Source organism: Triturus cristatus, chromosome 1_1 (genome assembly GCF_964204655.1).
Source record: "Triturus cristatus chromosome 1_1, aTriCri1.1, whole genome shotgun sequence".
Taxonomy (NCBI): domain Eukaryota; kingdom Metazoa; phylum Chordata; class Amphibia; order Caudata; family Salamandridae; genus Triturus; species Triturus cristatus.
This window is the reverse complement of record NC_140579.1, coordinates 47086550-47110249: the sequence shown is the minus strand read 5'-3', so window position 1 is coordinate 47110249 and position 23700 is coordinate 47086550. Positions and strand designations below refer to the sequence as shown.

The 23700-nt window shown below is 45.1% G+C and overlaps 1 protein-coding gene across 8 annotated transcripts in view; it reads right to left on the bottom strand.

The window, feature by feature from the left end:
- LOC146869330 (RNA helicase MOV-10-like) overlaps positions 1-23700 on the bottom strand; it is a 614726-nt gene that overhangs the window by 433400 nt on the left and 157626 nt on the right. For all 8 annotated transcript variants that reach the window (XM_085650280.1, XM_085650264.1, XM_085650271.1 and 5 more), the window contains exons 3-4: positions 23475-23629; positions 22498-22736 (exon numbers count right to left, since the gene is read on the bottom strand). In XM_085650280.1, the coding sequence (XP_085506406.1) occupies positions 22498-22736; positions 23475-23626 (391 nt within the window). In that variant the 5' untranslated portion in view covers positions 23627-23629. The remainder of the gene's footprint in view (positions 1-22497; positions 22737-23474; positions 23630-23700) is intronic.

The following is a 23700-nucleotide window of genomic DNA, read 5'->3' as shown; positions in this document are numbered from 1 at the left end:
ATCAATCAATCAATCATGTGTTTGTTAAGCGCGACTACTCACCCGTAAGGGTCTCAAGGAGCTGGGGAGGAGGGGAGGTGAGGTGAGGGTTCCAGTCCATCAAGGAGGGGGTCTGTCGAAGAGCCAAGTTGAGGTTTCTCGTGAAGATGGGGAGTGATGTTGACTGTCTGAGGACCGTCAAGATAAGTGGACTGGTCCATATGAGGTGGTGGAGCGCAAGAGTGAGGTGACCCATCTGGTTGACTTGCAGACTCCTGGGAACCCTTTGAGGGTCCTGCATGTAAACTGCCTCTAGCCACACTTTGAGAGGTCTGAAATAGCTATGATCCTTGTATAGATGATGGAATGGAAGAAGAGAGCGAGTCTCTTCCTGACCTCCTGTCAGCAAAGGAACATGATGGGTCATTGGATGGGGTACCCCAGAGCAGCAGAGGGACTGTCGCCAGGTGCTGGGACAGTTTGTCTTCCTGTTCTCCCTGACACCAGGAGTCACCAATTGGTGAGTCCATGATGTGGATACTGGGGACAGTCTACATGTGAAGCAGAAATTTTAACGGGTAGCGGACAAAGTCTGGGCCAGCATCAAGAAAGAAGTTTCCAAGATGTTGGCGCTAGGGGTGAAGGAGCCCTCAATCAGCCCCTGGGCTAGCCCAGTTGTCTTCGTGCCAAAAGCTGCTGCACCCGGTGCCACTGTGGTTCTGTGTGGACTACTGTGGGCTCAATGCGGTCACCAAGATTGACACGCACCCCATCCCCAGAACTGGGCCAACGCCACCTCCGGCCCCGACATCACCACTGCCATCCCGGACTGCTACAAGGTCCAGAGAAAAGACCGCCCCCACCACCCAGGAGGAGGATTCGCCAGCGCAGACAAGACCCCCTCCGACTCTCCACATCCAGCATGTGTGCCCCACTCTGACACAGAACACCTCGACTTCCAGACCAGCCCCAGGACCACGCTACACGGCACCCTCATCTACAGACCACTGGGCACTCGCACCCAGTCCGCAATCGCCGAGCTAGACGCACCCCACGCAATCACCTCCACAGACTACATCCCCCTCGGGGACCTGAATTTCCACCTCGACAACTGCAACGACCCCCACGCCATCACTCTCCTCAACAGCCTCGCCAACCACGGACTGAAGCAGCTGGTCAACACACCCACACACAGAGCTGGACACACTCTGGACCCTATCTTTACGGGAGGAACAAACATCCGGTTCAGCCACACCACCCAGCTGCCCTGGACGGACCACCACTGTGTCCATTTCACCTTCAACACCACCACCGCACCCAAGCCCGCACCGCGACAGCTACAAAAACTGGAGCAAGGTCACAGAGGAACTCCTCAACACCACCCTATGCCAAGACCCCCCCAGCACCACGACTGACACCAACTCCGCAGCCACAGAACTCCACCGCTGGATCACCCACTGCGCTGACATACTCGCACCCCTCCGGCACCCAGCCAAGCAACACCTGCTGAAGGCTGTCTGGATCACCAAAGAACTACAGGAAGCTAGACGCTCATGCAGACACCTAGAGAAAACCTGGTCAAACCAGAAAACCATGGAAGCACGGAACAACCACAGGAGCGCCCTGAAGGAATACCACCAGTGCATAAGGACACCAAAAGGACCTTCATAATCCAGGCCAACGCGACCAACGCCAAGGAACTGTTCAGCATCATAAAACAGCTCACAAACCCACCCAGCGAAGCCACGGACGTCACACCTTCCCAACAACTCTGCGACAAGCTCAGCTCATACTTCCACTATAAGATCAAGGACCTCTATGACAATTTCAGCGAACCGACGTGGGACATCACCCCCCCCCCACACCGCAACGCGGCCGATCAGCCAACGATCTCGACCTGGATGCCCACGACCGAACACATCTCCACGACCATGCATAAAACCCTTTCAGGAGCCACCACAGACCCCTGCCCACCTCATATTCCACAGGGCCGCCACAGCCATTGCACCCAAACTTGGACGGACCATCAATGCCTCCTGCACGTCTGGCATCTTCCCAGATGACTGGAAGCGGGCGGAGGATAAACCCGTCCTCAAGAAGCCCACGGCCGACCCAACGAACCTGAAAAACTACCGGCCCATCTCTCTCCTCCCTTTCGCAGCCAAAGTCACCGAGAGACTTGTGAATGCTCAGCTGACCACCTTCATCGAAGAGAACTCCATCCTAGATGCCTCCCAGTCCAGATTCCACAGTACCCACAGCACAAGATCACTCTCCTCGCTGCCACAGAAGACACCCATATGCTACTCGACCAGGAACACCCCGCGGCCCTCATCCTTCTAGACCTCTCTGCAGCCTTCGACACAGTCTCTCATCAGACCCTTGCAGCCAGACTTCATGACACAGGGATACAATTAGGCCTGGGCGAAGCACTACGCTACGCTCGCGTAGTTTGCGAAGTTCGCGCTACTTCGCGCTACGCGAACTGCACGTAGCACAGTGCGAACACGCGTAGCGTAGTGTTGCGTAGTGCTGCGGTCATTTTTTGCTTGCTCGCAGTCCTCAACGTCAAGTTGGCGACCGCGAGCAAGCAAAATGACATCCTGGCGAGACTTTTTCCTTGTTCGCGATCGCGAGCATGGAAAATAAACCTCCCGGCGAGATTCCCAACGCGAGAAGGTCAGGTTTCTCATTGCGAGGGGTCGCGTATGCTCGCGACCGCTCGCGATGAGAAACTACCAGTTCGCGTTGAGAAAGCTGCAGCTCGAGTAAAAATCTACTCGAGCAGCAGAAAACTACAGCTCGCACTGTGCAAGATGCCATTTTCAATGATTGCACAGTGCCGGTTGCTTGTCCGCACTGTGCAATCATTGAAAACAACATCTTGCACAGTGCGAACATGTTACTTCGCAGTTCGCGAAGTGCTACGCGTAGCTCGCGTAGTGCGAACTTCACTTTGCGTAGCTTCGCGAAGTGCTACTTCGCGAACTACGCCCACCCTTAGATACAATGAGCCGCCCTTGACTGGATCTGATCCTTTCTCTCCAGCAGAACCCAGAGGATCAGACTCCCTCCATTCCTCTCCGAACCCACCGACATCAACTGCGGAGTGCCCCAAGGCTCATCACTCAGCCCCACGCTCTTCAACATCTACATGGCCCCCCTCGCCGCCATCGTCAGACAGCATGGGCTCAGCATCGTATCCCATGCCAACGACACCCAGCTCATCCGCTCACTCACGAAGAATCCCGAAGACACCAGACTCTGCTTCCAGGAGGGAATGAAGAACGTGGCAACCTGAATGAAAGACAGCTGCCTTAAGCTCAACTCAGAGAAAACCGAGGTCTTCATCCTTGGACCCTGCAACTCCGCCTGGGACAACTCCTGTTGGCCCTCTGCCCTCAGGAACCCACCCACTCCTACAGACCAAGCATGCAACCTCGGCATCATACTCTAATCTTCCCTCTCCATGAACCGCCAGGTCAACGCCGTCACCTCCACTAGCTTCAACTGCCTGCGCATCCTCCACAAGACCTTCAAATGGATCCCCCCAACTGCAGAAAGACCATCACCCATGTGCTCCTAACCAGCACACTGGACTACAGCAACGCTCTATATGCTGGAATCAACAGATCTCTCCTACACGGACTCCAGACCATCCAGAATGCCACCGCCAGACTCGTCCTCGGGACTCCATGCCACGAACACATGACCCAACACCTACGAGACCTCCACTGGCTGCCTGTCGAGAAGAGGGTCACTTCAAATTCCTCACCCACGCCTAAAAATCCCTCAACATCGGACCCAAAATACCTCAACGAGAGACTATCCTTCCACGTACCCAAGAGAAACCTCCACTCCACCGACCTCTTCCTGGCAGAGGTCCCCCGGATCCACAGGAACAGACCAGCCAGGCAGGAGAGCCTTCTCCCACATCGCAGCCAAGACCTGGAAGGAGCTCCCCGTGAATATCGGATGCTCCCCAACCCTGCACACATTCAGGAAGGACCTCAAGACCTGGCTCTTCGACTGATCCGGGCTCCCCCTCCCCCCCCCCCCCCAGCGCCTTAAGACCCTCACAGGTGAGTAGTGAGCTATATAAACCCCAGATTGATTGATTGAACTGATGAGCTCGTTGATTGGTTAGGAGCTGCCCGTTACCGCAGTGCATTTGATTTAACATCTGGGTATGGCTGATTGTCCTAACTGATTGGGCCAAAGAGAGGTCAGCATTTTCAACACCAGAGGGGCACTAATAATAATAATAAAACCATTTCTAAAGCGCATGGTTACACTTATCCAGTGTGTCCCTGCGCTAAAAGATGCCACTACTCCCCTGGAGGCCAATGTCCGGGGCTCACCTGAATCCGAGGATCCAAAAGTTATTGTTTACGTGGGAAGAGATGAGTTTTCAGTTTTTGTCTAAATCTTGTTTCGGAGGGCTCCATACGTAAATCAAGCGGAAGCTTGTTCCAGTGTTTGCTGGCTAGAAGCCTAAAGGAACTACCTCCCATCCTGGTCTTGCGAACGAGAGGAAGTTGGAACAGCATCGCTCCGGCAGATCTTAAATTACGGATGGGACGATGGATGGTAAGAAGATTACGCAAATAGCCTGGGCCTTTTCCTTGGGCGATGCGATGGGCAAAACAAAGAGCCTTAAACCTAATTCTCTCCTCAATAGGGGGCCAATGAAGTTCAAATAATGCCATTTTACCTGATGCTCTCCGTGGGAGGTTTAACACCAGGCGTGCAGCAGCATTTTGAACGCACTGCAGTTGATGGATACCTTTTTTGCTAAGGCCTAGGAGAAGAGCATTGCCATAGTCTAAATGAGGCGTGACCAAGGCATGAATAAGAGTTTTCCTGGCACTGATAGGGAGTAGATCGAGAACTTTTCGGAGTGTTTTGAGTATACCAAAGCATTTTCCCGTGATCTTACTAATCTGGTGCTTAAAGGAAAGCTCCGCGTCCACCATGATCCCTAGATTTCTGACAGACTCCGCTGGATGGGGAATTGCCCCTAATTCTGTAGGCCACCAGGCCTGCGACCAGTCGGAGGGGGATTTACCAACCACAAGCAATTCTGTTTTGTTGCCATTAAGGCGCAAGCAGTTGTTGTTCATCCACCCTGCCACAGAAAGCATGCAGTTGGAAATGTTAGTAGCATCCTCTGCCTGATTGTGAGTAAGTTTAATAATAAGTTGGGTATCGTCAGCGTATGTGACCATATCCACTCCAAAAGCTTCCACAATATGCGCTAGAGGCTCCATATATAAATTGAATAACGTGGGACTTAAACTGGAGCCCTGAGAAACTCCATGTCTGAGTTTTCGAAGGGAGGATTTTTAAGGGGGGCAATGCACCTGGAAGCTCCTGTTTTCTAGAAAGGATTTTATCCATTCCAGTGCGGATCCCTCAACTCCCATATCTGAGAGGCGAGACAGCAGCGTTGAGTGCAGCACGGTGTCAAAGGCTGCACTTAGGTCTAGTAGAACCAATGCTGCCGTCTGCCCCTCATCTGCTAGTTGTCTCAGACATTCAGTGGAGAAGAGAACCGCCGACTCAGTAGAGTGGCCCGCTCTGAACCCTGATTGTGTTGAATGGAGAAGGAAATTCTCCTCAACATATTTCATGAGTTGTATATTTACTACCTTCTCTACCACATTCCCGCAAAAAGGGGGAAGGGAGAAGGGCGGAGATTTTGTAGCTGGGAAATATGTATGGTAGCTTTTTTCTTCAGGGGTATTACTTGTGCCGTTTTCCATGCATCTGGCACATAGCACTCCTGAAAAGATAGGGTGATCAGGTGTTGAAACTGATCAATCAGATCTTCTAGAACTTCCTTACAACGAATAGGAGAAATCACATCATAGGGGGAGCCGGACTGAATGCCGTTTATGAGGTGAGCAGGTCTTGCCTCTCAGGGACTTTGAAACATGTCATATGGGGTTTAGTGGCATAGTCATTTCTCACCATCGGAAGTTTAGTCGGCATGTTATCAACAAATGTGGCATGTATTACGTCTACTTTCTTCACAAAAAAGTCTGCAATATCCTCACATAGCTCATTGGAGCAGGTGTCTTGGGCCTCCAATCTAAAAGGAACAGTGTGTTCTTTGTAAATAGAAAAAAGCTCTTTAGTGGGGTTCTTTGCAAGTTCAATGCGTTCCTTAAGATGAGCGCTTTTGGCTGCTCTTATGAGTTTATGATATATTTTTAGTTCTTTTTTATAATTCAACATGTCTTCCGGAGTGTAGTTTTTCCTCCAGGCCCGTTCTAAGTTTTTACATTTGACTTTAACTACTTTAAGTTCTTTGGAAAACCAGGGGGCAGTTTTGGTTTTTCTGGCAGGTGGCTTGAGTGTCCAAGGAGCTACAGTGTCTAAAGCTCTAGATATCCATGTTTCATAGTCATTCCATGCCTTCAGCAGAGTATCATTAAACGGAGGAGGATCTTTAAGAAGAGCGGATTTAAAATCTTCCTGCGTGAACTTCTTCCAATCTCTGCGTTTTTGAGGCACGGGCTTGGTCGTCCTACCTTTCTGTTGGGCAATTTCTACCTCCATAGGGATGATGAAATGATCAGACCATGTTATTCGAATGGGTGTAGCAACTAATTCCGGGTTATGCCCTTTGGGTTGAGGAACGCCCCTGCCACCTTCCAGAGACTGGTCAACCAGGTACGGTTCAGGCTCGAGGAATTCAGCGCCGCCTACCTGGATGACATTGCTGTGTTCAGCTTCAGTTGGGAGGAAAATTTGCAACTTTCTGCGAAGTGTTGAAGGCTCTGCAAAGGGCAGGCCACACTATCAAGGCGAGTAAGTGCCAGATAGAGCAGGGATCTGTGGTGTACTTGGGGCACCAGGTAGGGAGCAGCCAGGTGGCACCCCTACAAGTGAAGAATGACCCCATTCTGGCTTGGGAGCCCCCCCAAAGACCCAGACAGAGGAGAGAGCCTTTTCAGGTCTCACCGGGTACTACAGATGGTTTGTCAAGGGGTATGGCACCATTTGTGCCCCCTTGACAGAGCTGACTTCAAGGAAGCAGCCCAGGAAGTTGATCTGGACTGATGCCTGCCAGACTACTTTTGATGCCCTGAAATCTGCCACGTGCACGGCGCCCGGGCTTAAGGCACCTGACTTCTCCAAAGAATTTGTTCTACAGACAGATGCTTCAGAGCATGGTGTGGGAGCAGTACTCACAATTAAACAACAAGGGCTTGGACCGACCTGTAGCTTTCATCAGTAGGAGGCTACTTCCCAGGGAACAGAGGTGGAGTGCAGGGAATGAACTTTACGGTGGAACACCGCCCTGGTACAGAACACGCCAATGCTGATGATCTGTCCAGATTCTTCCGACTTAGTGATGAGAACTCCCAAGAGGGTGGGTAGTTCTCCCCACTTTTCAGCTGGAGGGGACACGTGTTAGACCTGGCATCCTTGGCATGGTTTTCCCTGACCTTTTACCCCTACCTCCTATGTTTTTGATGCTGTGCTGGATTTCGTTTTTGCAGGCTTAGATGATTTGGGCACTTTGCCACTGCTGATCAGTATCAAAGTGGAAGTGCTCCCTGTGTAAATTGATATTGTGATTAGTTCTCCCCGATTGGCATATTTGTTTTACCAGTAGGTCCCTAGTAAAGTGCACCTAGTGTGCCAAGGCTGGTAAATCAAATGCTACTAGTGGGCTTGTAGCGCTGATTGTGCCACCCACATGAGCAGCCCTGAAAACAAGTCTCAGGTCTGCCACTGCGGTGCGCTATCTTGTCCCATAGGACAGAATGAGGAATGCTTTGTAACATTTTACAAGCATATCTTCCCATAGGGATAAGATAGACAAATGGAGTGTAGTATCCCTGAACACAGGATTTACTAACATCTTTTAGTAAAGATGATTTTTAAATTGTGTGTTTGAAAATACCACTTTTAGAAAGTGGCTATTTACTTGTTCAACCATCCTGTGTGCCTCTGCCTGTTTGTGGACTGACTGTCTGGTTTCAGTGTGACAGAGGATGTGCATTCCCTGTAGACCACCTCTGGTGGGGTTGAGGTGTGCCTGGCCCTTCCTGGATGACTCAGCCCTGAGCTGAATAGACCTTGTCTGCATATAGAGTAGTGGGAGGAGATTTCCCTTGCACCTGAATGGAGCCTGTCTCCCTTGAACAATGCTGTCTCCACTCCTGTGGTCATGCTGCACCAGTGAAGGCAGAACTGGTTTGAACTGGAATCAGAGCCCCCTGCACAAAGAACAAATACATTTTGAGTTATGAGTATTAGATCTAAAACCCCTGAACTTTAGATCATCCCTGGAATACAAGAGGACCCTTTGCCAAGGAGAAGAACTGGAGAGAATGAGGAGAAGTACTGCTCATTTGGTGTGCGAGGTTGGCCTGCAGTTGTGTTTCCTGCCAAGGAAAGGAGAAGGACTTTGCTGTGTTCCCTGCTTGAAGGAGATCTCAAAGGGCCTATGTGTGCTGGCCTCCAGTTCTGAAGTCTCAGGGACACAAAGACTTCACCCTGAGTTCCACTGAACACTGCTGCTGTGAGTTCTGACCTGCCAGGGGGTGCCTGTGCCAGTACTGGACCACTGGAGGTTGTTGCTGCTGTTTGGGAGCTGGAAGAGAGAAGGAACTTTAAGAACTACAAAAACGACGCATTGCTCTTCTTGAGGCTGTTTTTCTGACGCTATCCACGGTGCGAGAAGAATTTCCACGCATCGCTGTGCCGCAATGAAAACCAACGCAGCGTCCGTCGCTCCTGCAAGAATAGACGCATCGAGGGGTTGCGGCTGGAGAAAACCGACACAGCACCACTCGCCGCCACCGCATTGATTACCAACGCATCCCGGATTTCCATACATTGCACCTGTGCGAAAAGTTTTCCCGGCGCATCACCTGCAGAACAGAACAGTCTGGAAGAATCTACACAACACTTCCCCTTACACACCGGATTCGACGCATCACTTCCCCTGCGTGCAGCAGAACTGTTGCATTGCATCCCCAAGGTCTCAGGAACTAACATCTTTGTTAGACGCCTCTTCACTCTGCGGCTGTTTGACCTTGTGAATTTTTACGCAGCTACAGGTACTTTGTGTAAAAGTCACGCATCCATAGGTTTCTATGGCATTAGTTCTTGAAACATTTTGAAAGTCATATTTTTATCTGTGTATTTTGGATTTTTGTCGTTTTACTCTTTTTAAGTTTAAAGATATTTTATTTTTCTAAACTGGTGTGGTGTCCATTTGTGGTGTTTTTACTATATTACTGTTAGTGTTGGTACAAATACTTTACACATTGCCTTTGGGATAAGCCTGTCTGCTCGTGCCAAGCTACCAAGGGGGTGAGCAGGGGTTATCTAAAGTGTGTATCCCCCTTACTCTGACTAGAAGCAAGGGCCCCTATTTGGACAAAGGTATCTACCTCTGCCAACTAGAGACCCCCATTTCTAACATCTCCCTTACCCATTATTGTAGATGGTTAACAAGAATGGGTCCAATACACATTCCTGGTGAACACTTCTATTTGCTTTAATTGGGTCTGAACATTTGCCATCTCACTCATAGTGAACACTTGCAGGCATTGCCCCAATGCAAGCATCGAAGTAGGGTAACTAATGTTTCCTCTACTGTAGTCTCCATGATCAACCGCAGTTTTGAGCAGTTTAGGGTGGCAAATGCACAGATGAGGTCCGTAAGTACCAAATGATAGATCTTCTCCAGCTTTGACATCTTTCCCGATTAAGAGATATGGATTTAAAGATTTGTCTACGGTTCCAGTATTGAATCTCAAAAAGAGCATTATTTTCCTCTACCCAGGCCTCCAATCTTGTCAGCAACACTACCCATGATTTTGGTGGAGGAATCAAGTAAAGAAGTTGGATGACAGTAGCTGGGCGAGATTCTTTCCCCATTTAAAAAAAACTGCACTAAGCGTCTTTTTGACACCAGTGGATTCACTATTACACGTAGTGCTGAGTCTGATTACATGTGGGTCCTACTCTTCTCTTTTTCTTTCTTCAGTCGTCACTAGCGCTAGTGACAAGGGAAAGCCTACTTGTTCAAAGAAAGAGGAGCAGGGCCCACATATAGTTAGACTCATCACTACCTATAATAGGGAATCCACTGTTGTCAAAAAGATGCTTAATAGGCACTGGCATTCAGTTAGAGCCATCCCTGTTATAGGGAACAGAATGCCACCTCCACATCCTTTGGTCACATATCGCAAATCTAAATCACTGCGGGATATTGTAGTACACACCTACACAGACACACCTGACAGTACAGGAGGTTGGTTACATGAACAGCAAGGTTTATACAAATGCAGCTGGTGCAAAGCCTGTAAAGGGAGCAGCAGCAATCAAAAAACGTACAAACTACACATGGGCAAGACATGCCTCATCAATAAGCTCATCACATGTGGAAGTGATTATTGTGTATGTCCTTGATATTTGATATAATTTTTGGGAATTGACAGGATCATGAAGAGTGCACGAGGAGGAGACAGGGAGAAGAGGCTCAGACTTTTGAATTACTGAATATATTTTTCTGCTTGGGAGCAAGTCCCCAGAAGATCTCAATGAGGATGTTCACATAAGCTGATCCGGTAGTATGGTCTATTCCATTGCAGACCTGTGAAGTCCTGGAGTGACCGTGATGTCGGATTTGGCTTAGAATTTCTAATTTTGGAACTTTGATTTGTATGAGAATTGTGCTAGGATAATGTTGCCCTCTCCAGTGAAACAGAATGCGTTTAGGACTGCTCTCCCTTTCCCAGATCTCCTTTGTCAAGCAACACTCTACCTTATTTTATTTTAGGAGACTTTTAGTACCTTGTAAATTTCCTGTAGCAACACATTTTCCTAGTGTGCTGTTGAGGAGGTTATGGTTTGTGTGTGATTTTTTTTTTTTTTTTACATCACATGCGAGTAATATGCGGTCTGAAAGAGTGTTTGCTATTTTGATTTTTCATATATGAGGGGACAAGAGATCTGGCAATCTGATGTACAGTCTAACCATTTGGTTGTACATGTTCTTGCTTTCCCTTTTTATTAAATCTTTAATGAAGACTGACAAGATGGACTAGTGATAGTTACCTCTATTGCCATAACGAGTGTTAAACTGGTTGGCCTGCATACATTTATTCGTATAAATTCAGGACATGCACCCGTGACGGGTTCTATCAGTGTCACATTAAGAGTATGTTGTTCAATTTGCCTATACTTTATCCAATTTATTTAGTTTGGTGAACTTTAAGGCAGACACAGGGCAAGTATCAGTTGTACTATGAGCCACTTGCGGCATTATACATGTATTCTTTGCATTTGAGAAGCATGAAACTACCTATAATGATGAGTTAATACACATGTACTTTTATATCACTTCAAAAGCGGCAAGAGGCACTTACAGTAAGATAGAGCTTGAAGCTCAGCATAAATTCAAGATCTGTTTTACTCATGATATATGTGAGAAAGTGGGTTTCTGTTGCAGTCCCCCCACACACCTTTCACCTGGCTTTTGATGCAACTTTGCTTGAAGTGTACTGGGACCCTGCTGTTCAGGTTCCAAGTACCAGTGTTCTTTGCCTAAAAACTGTACAACAATTGGCTACTTCAGACCCCCCTGTAAGTCACTAGAAAATAGTACCTACCTAGGGCATGGGGACTGAAGAGGGGCCCCAAGGGACCACTCACCAGGGCCTAGGGACCCCTCTCCAGGGCCTAGGGACCCCTCACCATGGCCATGTTAAAGGCCACAGCAGTCTGCATGCCTTGGTGCAGACAAATCGACAAAGTCGACATGGCACACTGCCTGTGTAGCATGTCAAATTAGAACTACCTAAGGTATAAGTAAGTCAACTCTCTAGCAGGCCATACAATCCCTGAGGCAAGGTGCACTATATCATCGGTGTAGGCATATATGCATGAGCAAATATGGCCCTACAACATTTAATTCTATTCTTAATATTATATAAGTGACAGGGAAGCCATAGAGTACATGGGCTGGAAACGCGACAGCTCGAGTTCCCCAGCACCATGATGGCTTCACTGAACCCAGGAGTGTTTGGTACCAAACAACCCCTCCTAATAAACCCAAACTGATGCCAGTGTTGCATTTATTAAACCTGTACTCAAGAGCCACCTCGGAGTTGCACCCTGAAAACCTATCAACCCTGTTGTGGTTTCTGACTGGCTTTAGGCACCAGACATAATTCTAAACCCCTAGGTCGAGAGCCGCTGCTCTCGGAGGCCAGAAACAAAGCCTATCCTGGGTGGAGGGGCCACACCTCTTACCCCAGGATGAGCATAGTGCTAAAGAGGGAAGCTTCAAAGACCTTGCCGCCTTTGTAATGTGACCCCAGCCTCTGCTGCTAGCAGCAGATGGCAACCCCCAGTTCAAACCCACTTTTGGCGGGAGAACAGACGGGAAAACCTAAGTGAGAACAGAAGGGTGCCCCACCCCCTACGGCAACTACACCCCTCAATTGCTGGAAGTGAAGCACATTTTTCTGTGTCCCTACCGGTCACTCCCCTGTAATGATTCAAAATCTAGTATTTAGGTGGCTCCCCAGAAACCGGACTTCAGATTCAACCGACACAAGAAGACGACAGAAGACTGCTGTGGTTCAAGAATGGAGATCCGATGCAGAAAAAACTGGCGCAAACACCCACCAGTGCTCAAGAATCTACCTCTGCAACCTGCTGTCCTTCCTGACAACTGTGAGGCCCCCACAAAACCCCAGAGCCCACAAGCCTTCTGCAAATTGACCGGCACTTGTGTCAACGCGACTCACCACTGTAAAACAACCTTTGCAGCAGGCCTCTATTACCTCCCGGGATCCTCTCAGCACATCGATCGATGCTGGAAACAGCCCAGCTCCTGCGAGCCCCTACCCTCCTGCTAGTGGCCCAGATGGCAGAAGCAGCAACTTTAACAAAACACATTGACTCCTCTTCGGAGCCATTTCAAGATGCACAGCCGTTAGAGAATGAATCAAATCAATCAAAAGTTTCTTATTCTTTACTCTTCGTTTTATCCATCATGTACTCGGTTTCTTATTCTCAAATTATTCAATTCATTTTACTCATTCCATTATCTTTGTTCCAATCAAAACGTAGGAGGCGTTATGTTGTCCACTGGACGGAGCGCGTGTCATGTTTGCACGCCAAACACAGTTTGAAAGAGTTACGTGTCCAAATTCTGGAGTACGCCGGTGTGCATCTCACTACCCCACATCGTTTACCATTGAATCTGTCCGCTGTGAGATTGCACCCTTGAGGAAATTCTGAGAAGCACAAGGACATCAAAGGACGTTTAAATGGAATTACAAAACAAAACTTTCATCGTAGGAGTGGTTATTCAGCCACAAAAGGAAAACGCATTGACATTACAAACGAAACTGGCATTGTGTATCATTGAGTTGTTTCAACACAGCAAATACAGTTAAAAATTGCTTGAGCAGTATACGCATTCACAAATATTTGTAATGAATAGTGATATTTGCAGACGATCATGCTGGTTCATAGACGGGCAGGGAAAACAAGACAGAAACCGTGGGGTGAGGTTTTGGGACTTGTAGTTTTTCACATGAGATTGGATCAGCCAATGTCTTCAGCATTGGCTGGGTCCAGTAGAACAGTGTGCACGTGATTGTTCACCTGGGGAGAATCACACGGGAGGGAGATAAATTGCACTGGCTTTCAGTAATGGTTTTGGCTTAACAGCGAAGAAGTCGGGGCTGCGGCGTGATGTGGAGAAGCGCCCTGGAACAGGGTTAAAGAGTGAACTGGGTGGATTTTAAATGCGCGATGTAGCACATGTCACGGTAAGCGTCCGAACAGGGTGCAGCAGCGAATCTCATGTATTTTTAATACGCTTTGTTGCATTTGTTACGACAAGCGTTTGGAAGCAGAAGGGAGACTACAAGGATTGTAGAGGAGGTTCAACTATTAAGCTTGTGGTTTTTTCAAGTTTTCCAATTGCACATATCAAAAAGATTTCACAGTTTTAAAGACAGAGCCAGGAGCACAAACAAGCATTAGTTGCTGTGATGTAGATACAGGGATAGAAACTGTTAACATTATGTCGTTGCACTAAAACAGTAATGTTGATGTTAAAAGGTTTTTAAACATTAATTTTGTGTTCTAGATACCCCTGAAGAAGGGATTTCATCCCGAAATGCATTGGGTAATCTTAATAAAGATGTGGCATGTGGACAACATAACGCCTCCTACGTTTTGATTGGAACAAAGATAATGGAATGAGTAAAATGAATTGAATAATTTGAGAATAAGAAACCGAGTACATGATGGATAAAACGAAGAGTAAAGAATAAGAAACTTTTGATTGATTTGATTCATTCTCTAACGGCTGTGCATCTTGAAATGGCTCCGAAGAGGAGTCAATGTGTTTTGTTAAAGTTGTAACGCGCAACTGGACGGAGCGCGTGTCATGTTTGCACGCCAAACACAGTTTGAAAGAGTTACGTGTCCAAATTCTGGAGTACGCCGGTGTGCATCTCACTACCCCACATCGTTTACCATAGAAGCAGCAACTTTGCCACGAATGCATCTCCTCAGTGAGGGACTGCCCTGCAGTCCATCAGCGGCCCAAACCCAGCCAGTGAATTCCGATAGCTAGCACCCACAACTTCTGGTACTCCTGCTCCAAGTACACTCCAACTCCTGTTGTACCAGGGTCCTGGGCCTCCAAAGACCTTCACCCAGCCGGTGAAGAAACCTCCGACCGTCCAAGGTAGTGTGGTCCTCCGAAACTCCTCGGCGAAGTCCTCTTTCCAACGACTGCTAGGGTAACTGCGTCAGCTGTACTCCATCATTGAAGACTACACCTTCATCCCAGCAAACGCAACCACAACCACTGGGCTGGTGGTGTTTCTATAGAACTACAGTGACCTGCTGCCGTCGACCGCGTCGGTAACTGTGTTGACGGTCTACTGAACTCCATTAAAGTTATACGCATACCGGGCTTCCTCTGCTGGCCGCGATGGTAAATATTTGACGGTAATAACTGTTGTGTTCCTAGATACTGAGAGTACTGCATACTTTGAACTGTATTGCCTTTTTATTCTAACTACTAGAGTCTACACAGTATTTATTGAAGAATTTTGAAACTGTACAAAGTAGATCCCCGATTTGATGACTTGCGTCTCAAAACATGTATAAAGAAACTTGTTATTTTTATACAAAATTGGTCTCAGGTTTATTCTTGAGTGGCTCTCTCATTTATTGCCTCTGTGAGCACAACAAATGCTCAACACTGTCTTCTGATAAGCCTAACTGCTCGCGCACACTACCACAAAAAGAGTTAGTATGATCTTCTTGTTGCCTCCATCTTCCTCTGGGGATATCTAGCACGCTCTTCAAAGTGTACTTCCTTGTAGTACACTGTACAGAGAGGTGGTATCTTACAATACAGATACACACATATACACACAAACGTGTATATATATATATATATATATATATATATATAGGTAACTATAACTTGCGCGACCGCAATCCACAATGTGTCATTTGAGAGGTCATCATTGATGTGATGAGTGATGTCACTGACCATGTCATGAGTGATTTAATATGTGACGTCATCAGCAGTGGATTGCGGTCGCGCAAGTTATAGTTACCTGATCTAACTATAACGTGGAATTTCATTGGTTTTTTACGAGTGAAATGTACAGCTAACTATAACATGTGTGAAACCTATGGTTTTTTCAGTGAATTTGCAAGGTTTTTTTAAATGCTAATTCCTAACTATAACGTGTGTGAAACCTATGTTTTTTTCAGTGAATATATATATATATATATATATATATATATATATATATATAAATAATCTACTGGCGGTCGCCAGTAGATAGTTTTAGTTAGGATCGTGTTTCTATAGGAAATCCGCAACATTCTATTTGGAATAACTTTGGCGCCGATTGACGACTACTCGCGAAATTTTCAAAATAGGTGGGGCGCTCCGCTCCTTCCCTGAAAGTCTCGGGGGGATTCGTCAAGCGGGGGCTGAGAAAAAGTGGGGGTCCCAAAACGCGTTTTCCCCATGCATTTTTCCATAGGACCTTTAGTCCAAGCTACAGCCCGAACGGCTGAACAGAATTACTTGAAATTTGGCAGAGAGGTAGTCCTCAGGTCAGGGATGTGTCTTTTGCTGGTGTAAATCTGTTCAGTATTTCCTGAGAAAATAGCATTTAAAAGCATATATATATATATATATATATATATATATATATATATATATATATATATATATATATATATATATATATATATATATATATATATATATATATATATATATATATATATATATATATATAAGCGCGCACCGTGCGCATACGGTAAAACTTACCGTACGCGCACGCTGCCGTGCGCGAGCGCGATTCTGATTGGTTGTTAGATCTTAGTAAACATTCGAATCGGTCGAAACCAGGAAGTGTCGGCCTCCATTTTGTCTCTCGCAGTCTGAGGGGGTGAAAAACAAAGGTGGAGAACGTGAAAAGGGGGCAGGGTGGACAATTCCTGACCCCCAAGCCTTTGTCAGGGGGTCCCAGAAGGACCCCCAAGGGCCAAAATTTCTTTTAATTTTGTTTCGAAAAACCACGGAGTGCGCGTAGCGTGCGCGTACGGTAGAAACGGAAAAATTCCGCGAACTGCGCAACGTGGCGCGTACGGTGCACGCACGGTGAAAAACCGTAAAAAAAAAAAATAAATACATAACTTAGCATTTAAAAAACCTTGCAAATTCACTGAAAACACCATAGGTTTCACACGCGTTATAGTTAGGAATTAGCATTTAAAAAACCTTGCAAATTCACTGAAAAAACCATAGGTTTCACACATGTTATAGTTAGCTGGACATTTCACTCGTGAAAAACCATTGAAATTCCCCCGTTATAGTTAGTGCAGGCAACTATAACTCACGTGACCGCAATCCTCTGCTGATGACGTCAGATATTACATCACTGATGACATATGTGTCTTTCTGAAAAAAAAAAAAATTGTAATATATGTATAGCTAAAAATGAATGGAAGAAGACATGGGTAAATAAGTGTCTAAATACAGTGATGTAATATCTGACGTCATCAGCAGAGGATTGCGGTCGCGTGAGTTATAGTTGCCTGCACTAACTATAACGGGGGAATTTCAACGGTTTTTCACGAGTGAAATGTCCAGCTAACTATAACATGTGTGAAACCTATGGTTTTTTAAGTGTATATATATATATATATATATATATATATATATATATACACATATATATATATGTGTATATAGATTGTTGCCCTGAAATTGAAAACGGATACAAATGCTTTTATTGCACAACTCGGCATCCCACATCAAGTACACTCTGCCGACGCGTTTCGAGACAACATGTCCCTTCTTCTTGGGCTGTGTACTGCGCAGACTCAGTTCACTAATCCCCGTGATTTGCCTTTCATATTTAATTATTCCTCTCAGGTGAGTATTAACTGTTTTGAGGCATTGTGGGATTAGTAGTGCAATCCTCTGGTGGATATTGAGTCCGTAGCAGTCTTTGTTCACTAAGCAAATTTACACCCTCCAGTGGGCCCCAGTGTGGCATCCGAGTTGTAATTAGCTCCCTTCACGCCGTTATTGCCGCCCAGTCAGTATATATTATATATATATATATATATATATATCCACCGTGCAGAGGCTCCGGCAGTTCCCTGGATGTGAAGCCCTCAATGGGCCTGGACATGAGGATGTGCGCTCATCCTCACCTCGTGTTCCACAGACATAGCGCCGATACATATCAGTTCTACGTGGCCCCCTGTTCACGGGGTGGTGCTCCTCGGCGGCTGGGCTGCCGCCTAAATACAGTCCATTGCGCTTGCCCTCCGGATAAGGAGCACTCGAACACGAGTTTAGCTTCAAGCTTTATTCCAGGTATGCGCACATTCAAAATGTCAATTGCAATTCAGCTCCGCCGTGATGAGTGCCTGACGCGTTTCAGAGTGAGTTCCACCCCTTCCTCAGAGGCTCCGGCAGTTCCCTGGATGTGAAGTGACACTCCCCTATATTTGAATGCCTAATTGCACGTCCTGATTGGACTTCTCAGTTACATCCTGATGCTGAGAATTCTGGGCAATGTAGTGTCACCATCTCTTCATAATTGATCAAAAACGGGAAATATTGCTGCCGGAGCCTCTGAGGAAAGGGTGGAACTCACTCAGAAACGCGTCAGGCACTCATCACGGCGGAGCTGAATTGCAATTGACATTTTGAATGTGCGCATACCTGGAATAAAGCTTGAAGCTAAACTCGTGTTCGAGTGCTCCTTATCCGGAGGGCAAGCGCAATGGAATATATATATATATATATATATATATATATATATATATATATATATATATATATATATATATATATATTCACTTAAAAAACCATAGGTTTCACACACGTTATAGTTAGGAATTAGCATTTAAAAAACCTTGCAAATTCACTGAAAAAACCATAGGTTTCACACACGTTATAGTTAGCTGGACATTTCACTCGAAAAAAACCATTGAAATTCCCCCGTTATAGTTAGTTCAGCTAACTATAACTTGCGCGCCTGCAATCCACTGCTGATGATGTCACATATTACATCACTCATGACATGGTCAGTGACATCACTGATGATATCTCAAATGACATCACTGATGACATCGTCAATGTGATAAATTACTGCATCTTCTCACACCCTAATTTAACCGATGATACGCAAACTCAAAATTTCAGACGTCCATTCTCAAAACCATAAATACTCCAATACCAATAACTACATACCCACTTATTAACTCTTAGGTTTACATACACCTCCACTCATTAATATGTAGAGTCACTCATACACAGTCACTCCGTACAAGACTATCATATGCATTTATGCACCTGCATAGACACTCACACACCACCAATCATCCATAGAGGTACTGTCACACCTAGTCAGTTATGCAAATAATTAATCACACTCCCATTTACTCACCTATGCAGTTATACACACATAAGTTCATTTACTCATAAAAATAGTACCACATTCTTACGCTCTTATACAATCATTGATACAAGCACACACTCATCCATACAGCCACTCTCACAATCACACACTCACATATACCCACTTATATACTCTTACACACATATATACTGCCTTTCACATATGTAGTTAGTCACAAATGTACCACTGAGATATACATTCAATCCCTAACACACCCATACATACACTCACTCAACCATACAGTCCATCACAGATGCACTGTTAAAACCGTGCACCCATGGAATCACCCACTCACACATCTATGCACAGAGTCACACACAGCCTACCCACACAAACACTCAAGCACCCATACAGATACTCAGACAACTAATCGATAATCCATATAGACACTCATATAGCTATTCACAAAACCATGCAGCCACTTATACACCAACAGACAGAAACATGAAGACATTCACACAGTTTAGTCACTAGTCTGCAGTAAGATACATTTAATGACTCGCTTTTCCAGTCAATTACGCACGTAGAACATCATCCATTCACACACTTGTACAGCCACTCATTCTTCCACAGGCCTTTCACTATAAATATATAAAACATATTTAAATTTTACAGAAACACACAGTCACTGGATGATGTCATCAGTGATGTCATTTGAGATGTCACTGACCATGTCATGAGTGATGTAATATGTGACGTCATCAGCAGTGGATTGCGGGCGCGCGAATTATAGTTAGCTGAACTAACTATAACGGGGGAATTTCAATGGTTTTTTTCGAGTGAAATGTCCAGCTAACTATAACGTGTGTGAAACCTATGGTTTTTTAAGTGAATTTGCAAGGTTTTTTAAATGCTAATTCCTAACTATAACGTGTGTGAAACCTATGGTTTTTTCAGTGAATTTGTACGGTTTTTTAAATGCTAAGTTATGTATTTATTATATTTTTTATATATTTATTTTACAATAAACTACGTATTAAAATCTTTTTTTTTTTTATGGTTTTTCACCATGTGCGTGCACCCCGCGATTTAAAAAAAAAAAAAATTAAAATGTTTTTTTTCTGCCTTCGGGGTCCTTCAGGGACCCCCTGACAAAGGCTAGGAGGTCAGGAACCCTCTACCCTGCCCCCTTTTCACGTTCGCCACCTTCCTTTTTCACTCTCGCACTCAAAACAAACAAAATGGCGGCAGACACTTCCTGATTTTGACAGATTCGAACGTTGACCGACATGTAACCACCAATCAATTACGCTTGCGCACGTTAGGGTGCGCGCACCGTGCGCACACGGTGCGCGCCTATAGATATATATGTACTTTAACTGCAATTTTCTCAGGAACTACTGAACAGATTGACTCCATATATGCAAAAGGCACATCCCTGACCTGAGGACTACCTCTTTGCCAAATTTCAAGTAATTCTGTTCAGCCGTTCGGGCTGTACCTTCGACTAAAGGTTCTATGGGAAAATGCATGGGGAAACGTGTTTTGGAACCCCCCTTTTTTCTCGGCCCCCGCTTGACGAATCCTCTTGAGACTTTCAGGGTAGGAGCTGAGCAGAGCACCCCATTAGTTTTGAAATTTTTGCGTGGATTCGTCAACCGGCGCCAAAGTTATTCAAAATAGAATTTGTAGATTTTCTATGGAAACACGGTCCTAACTATAACTATCTACTGGCGACCGCCAGTAGAATATATATATATATATATATATATATCTATCCTACTGGCGGTCGCCAGTAGGTAGTTATAGTTAGGACCACGTTTCCATAGGAAATCCGCAACATTCTATTTTGAATAACTTTGGCGCCGGTTGACGAATCCTCGCGAATTTTTCAAAATAGGTGGGGCGCTACGCTCCGCTCCTACCCTGAAAGTCTCGGGGGTATTCGTCAAGCGGGGGCTGAGATAAAAGGGGGGTCCCAAAACACGTTTTTCCCATGCATTTTTCCATAGGACCTTTAGACACAGCTACAGCCCGAACGGCTGAACAGAATTACTTGAAATTTGGCAGAGAGGTAGCCATAAGGTCAAGGAAGTGCCTTTTGCAGGTCTGGTGTAAATCTGTTCAGTATTTCCGGAGAAAATAGCATTTAAAAGCATATATATATCTATATGCGCGCAGGGTGCGCGCACCGTGCGAGCACCGTGCGAGCACCCTAACGTGCGCGAGCGTAATTCTGATTGGTGGTTACATGTTAGTCAACGTTCGAATCGGTCGAAATCAGGAAGTGTCGGCCGCCATTTTGTTTGTTTTCAGTGCGAGAGTGAAAAAGGAAGGTGGCGAACGTGAAAAGGGGGCAGGGTAGAGAGTTCCTGACCCCCTAGCCTTTGTCAGGGGGTCCCTGAAGGACCCCGAAGGCAAAAAAATTTTTTTTTTTTTTTTTTTAAATCGCGGGGGTGCGCGCACAGTGCGCGCACCCTGAAAAACACCAAAAAAAAAATTTTTTTTTACAAAAAAAAAAAAAAAATTCGCAGGGTGAAAACCAAAAAAAAAAAAAAATAATAATTTTTAATACGTGGTTTATTGTAAAATAAATATATAAAAAAAATACATAAATAAATTAGCATTTAAAAAACCGTACAAATTCACTGAAAAAACCATAGGTTTCACACACGTTATAGTTAGGAATTAGCATTTAAAAAACCTTGCAAATTCACTTAAAAAACCATAGGTTTCACACATGTTATAGTTAGCTGGACATTTCACTCATAAAAAACCAATGAAATTCCCCCGTTATAGTTACTGCAGGCAACTATAACTCACGCGACCGCAATCCTCTGCTGATGACGTCAGATATTACATCACTGATGACATATGTGTCTTTCTGAAAAATAAATATTTGTAATATATGTATAGCTAAAGATTAATGGAAGAAGACATGGGTAAATAAGTGTCTAAATACAGTATTAGCATCAGCAGAGGATTACGGTCGCGTGAGTTATAGTTGCCTGCAGTAACTATAACGGGGGAATATATATATATATATATATATATATATATATATATATATATATATATATATATATTTATTTATTTTTATTTATTTTTATTTTATTTTATATCCTCAATATGATGCTCATGTGAATTACAAATAATGTGTGCCACAGCTGAAAACTTCTGAAATGCTGGATGACTGCTTGCACTTTTTAAAATGTTTTCTAGGTCTATTGATCTAGTAAGTTTGTTTTAAAGGGGTGATTGGGCACATTATGGTTTGATCAGGCTGTGACGAAGCCCCTGTGTGGGTGAAACGCATCGCAGAATTAACACTGGTGGAGTTTGAATCTTGGAGTGAGAGTCTTCCTGGGGTGGTATCCTCGACTCAGGTTCTTTCTAGATATAGATATATATATATACACACATACATATACACACACACAAATGGTAACCCCAGGAAGATCAAATCAGACTTATGGTACATGACTACATACTGCTCATAGGTACCTTTATTCAGCTGCTTTATAAAAATAATACATTTTGTCAATTTTTTATCAAAGCTGAATACCTGGTGCCAGAATGAGGGGGCTGCTCGCAGACACTTTCTTTTCATTTTCAAAGCCAAATACCTGCAGTCTTCGCAGAACTTTGTACTGCCTGAACGTCACCTCCTCATCACCCTTATTTTCAATACAGATGACGATTGTTTTAGGCTCATCTTGGGTGAGAGGAAATCGAATCCTTCCATTTGTAAGGTCATGTGCTGAGTAAATATGGATCCCTTTTTTCCCACTGATAAACTCCGACCTGAGAAGAAATGATCTGGTCAGCATGTTCATCCTTTAAACAGATGCATCCATGGCGAAATTCAGGGAATTTCAGACCTCAGTGCTGGAGGCTTATAGATTTCATTTGGTTGCTTTTGGGCTCCTCTTGAACGCAGTGATATACACTGGATTACCGATCATCAAAACAATGAATAGAAACATTAATGTGTGACGTGTTATTCAATATTATGGATATTTAAAATAGCTGAAGTAGTGCTACTTGAACACTTTCATGTGAATGTCATATATAGACTATGGTCCAAAGAATTAGCAAATTCTCAAGCTGCCTTTAACAGAAAAACAGCTAAGAACGCCCAGACCTGCGATGTTTATGTTCATCCGTCTTTCGTGGGGACTGTAAACCTGCCCTAAATGTGCAAAACACAGTGCTCCATTAACAAAATAGAGACCATCATGCACACACAGGAATGCATAAGTTCTCTATGGGAATGATGCCCTATTACCATCCGTTGATGAAAAGCCATAGATGCTAAAAAGGGAAACTACCTTGGCTCTACTAACTTTAAGTCACTTGAGGGGAAACACCCGCACCACTCTCTCAGGGATTTAACTCTCCTCCTAGCACAGCAGAGCAATATTTTACTATTCCACAAAACACTCTGTCGAGACATCTTGAAGGCTGAGGTATGACTATGTCTAAGCAACATTGCTCTACAGTCTAAGTATAAAACACTTGTAATACTCCGCAGTAAAATACCTGTTGTTCTTGAACCACTGAATATACTTTTTTGCTTGACCCCTTGAATATGTTTGACCGCCATCAGTTGGTGGAGTTCGGATGGGTTCTTCCTGTCGAGAAGTCTGGGGTCTTCTGTACTGATCTGCAGGTTCCCACCGATTCTTCTTCATTACCTAAGCAAAAATAATAATATAAAACAGTATTCTGAGGCACAACATGCCAGTCGATGCCGGGTAAGGTCAGT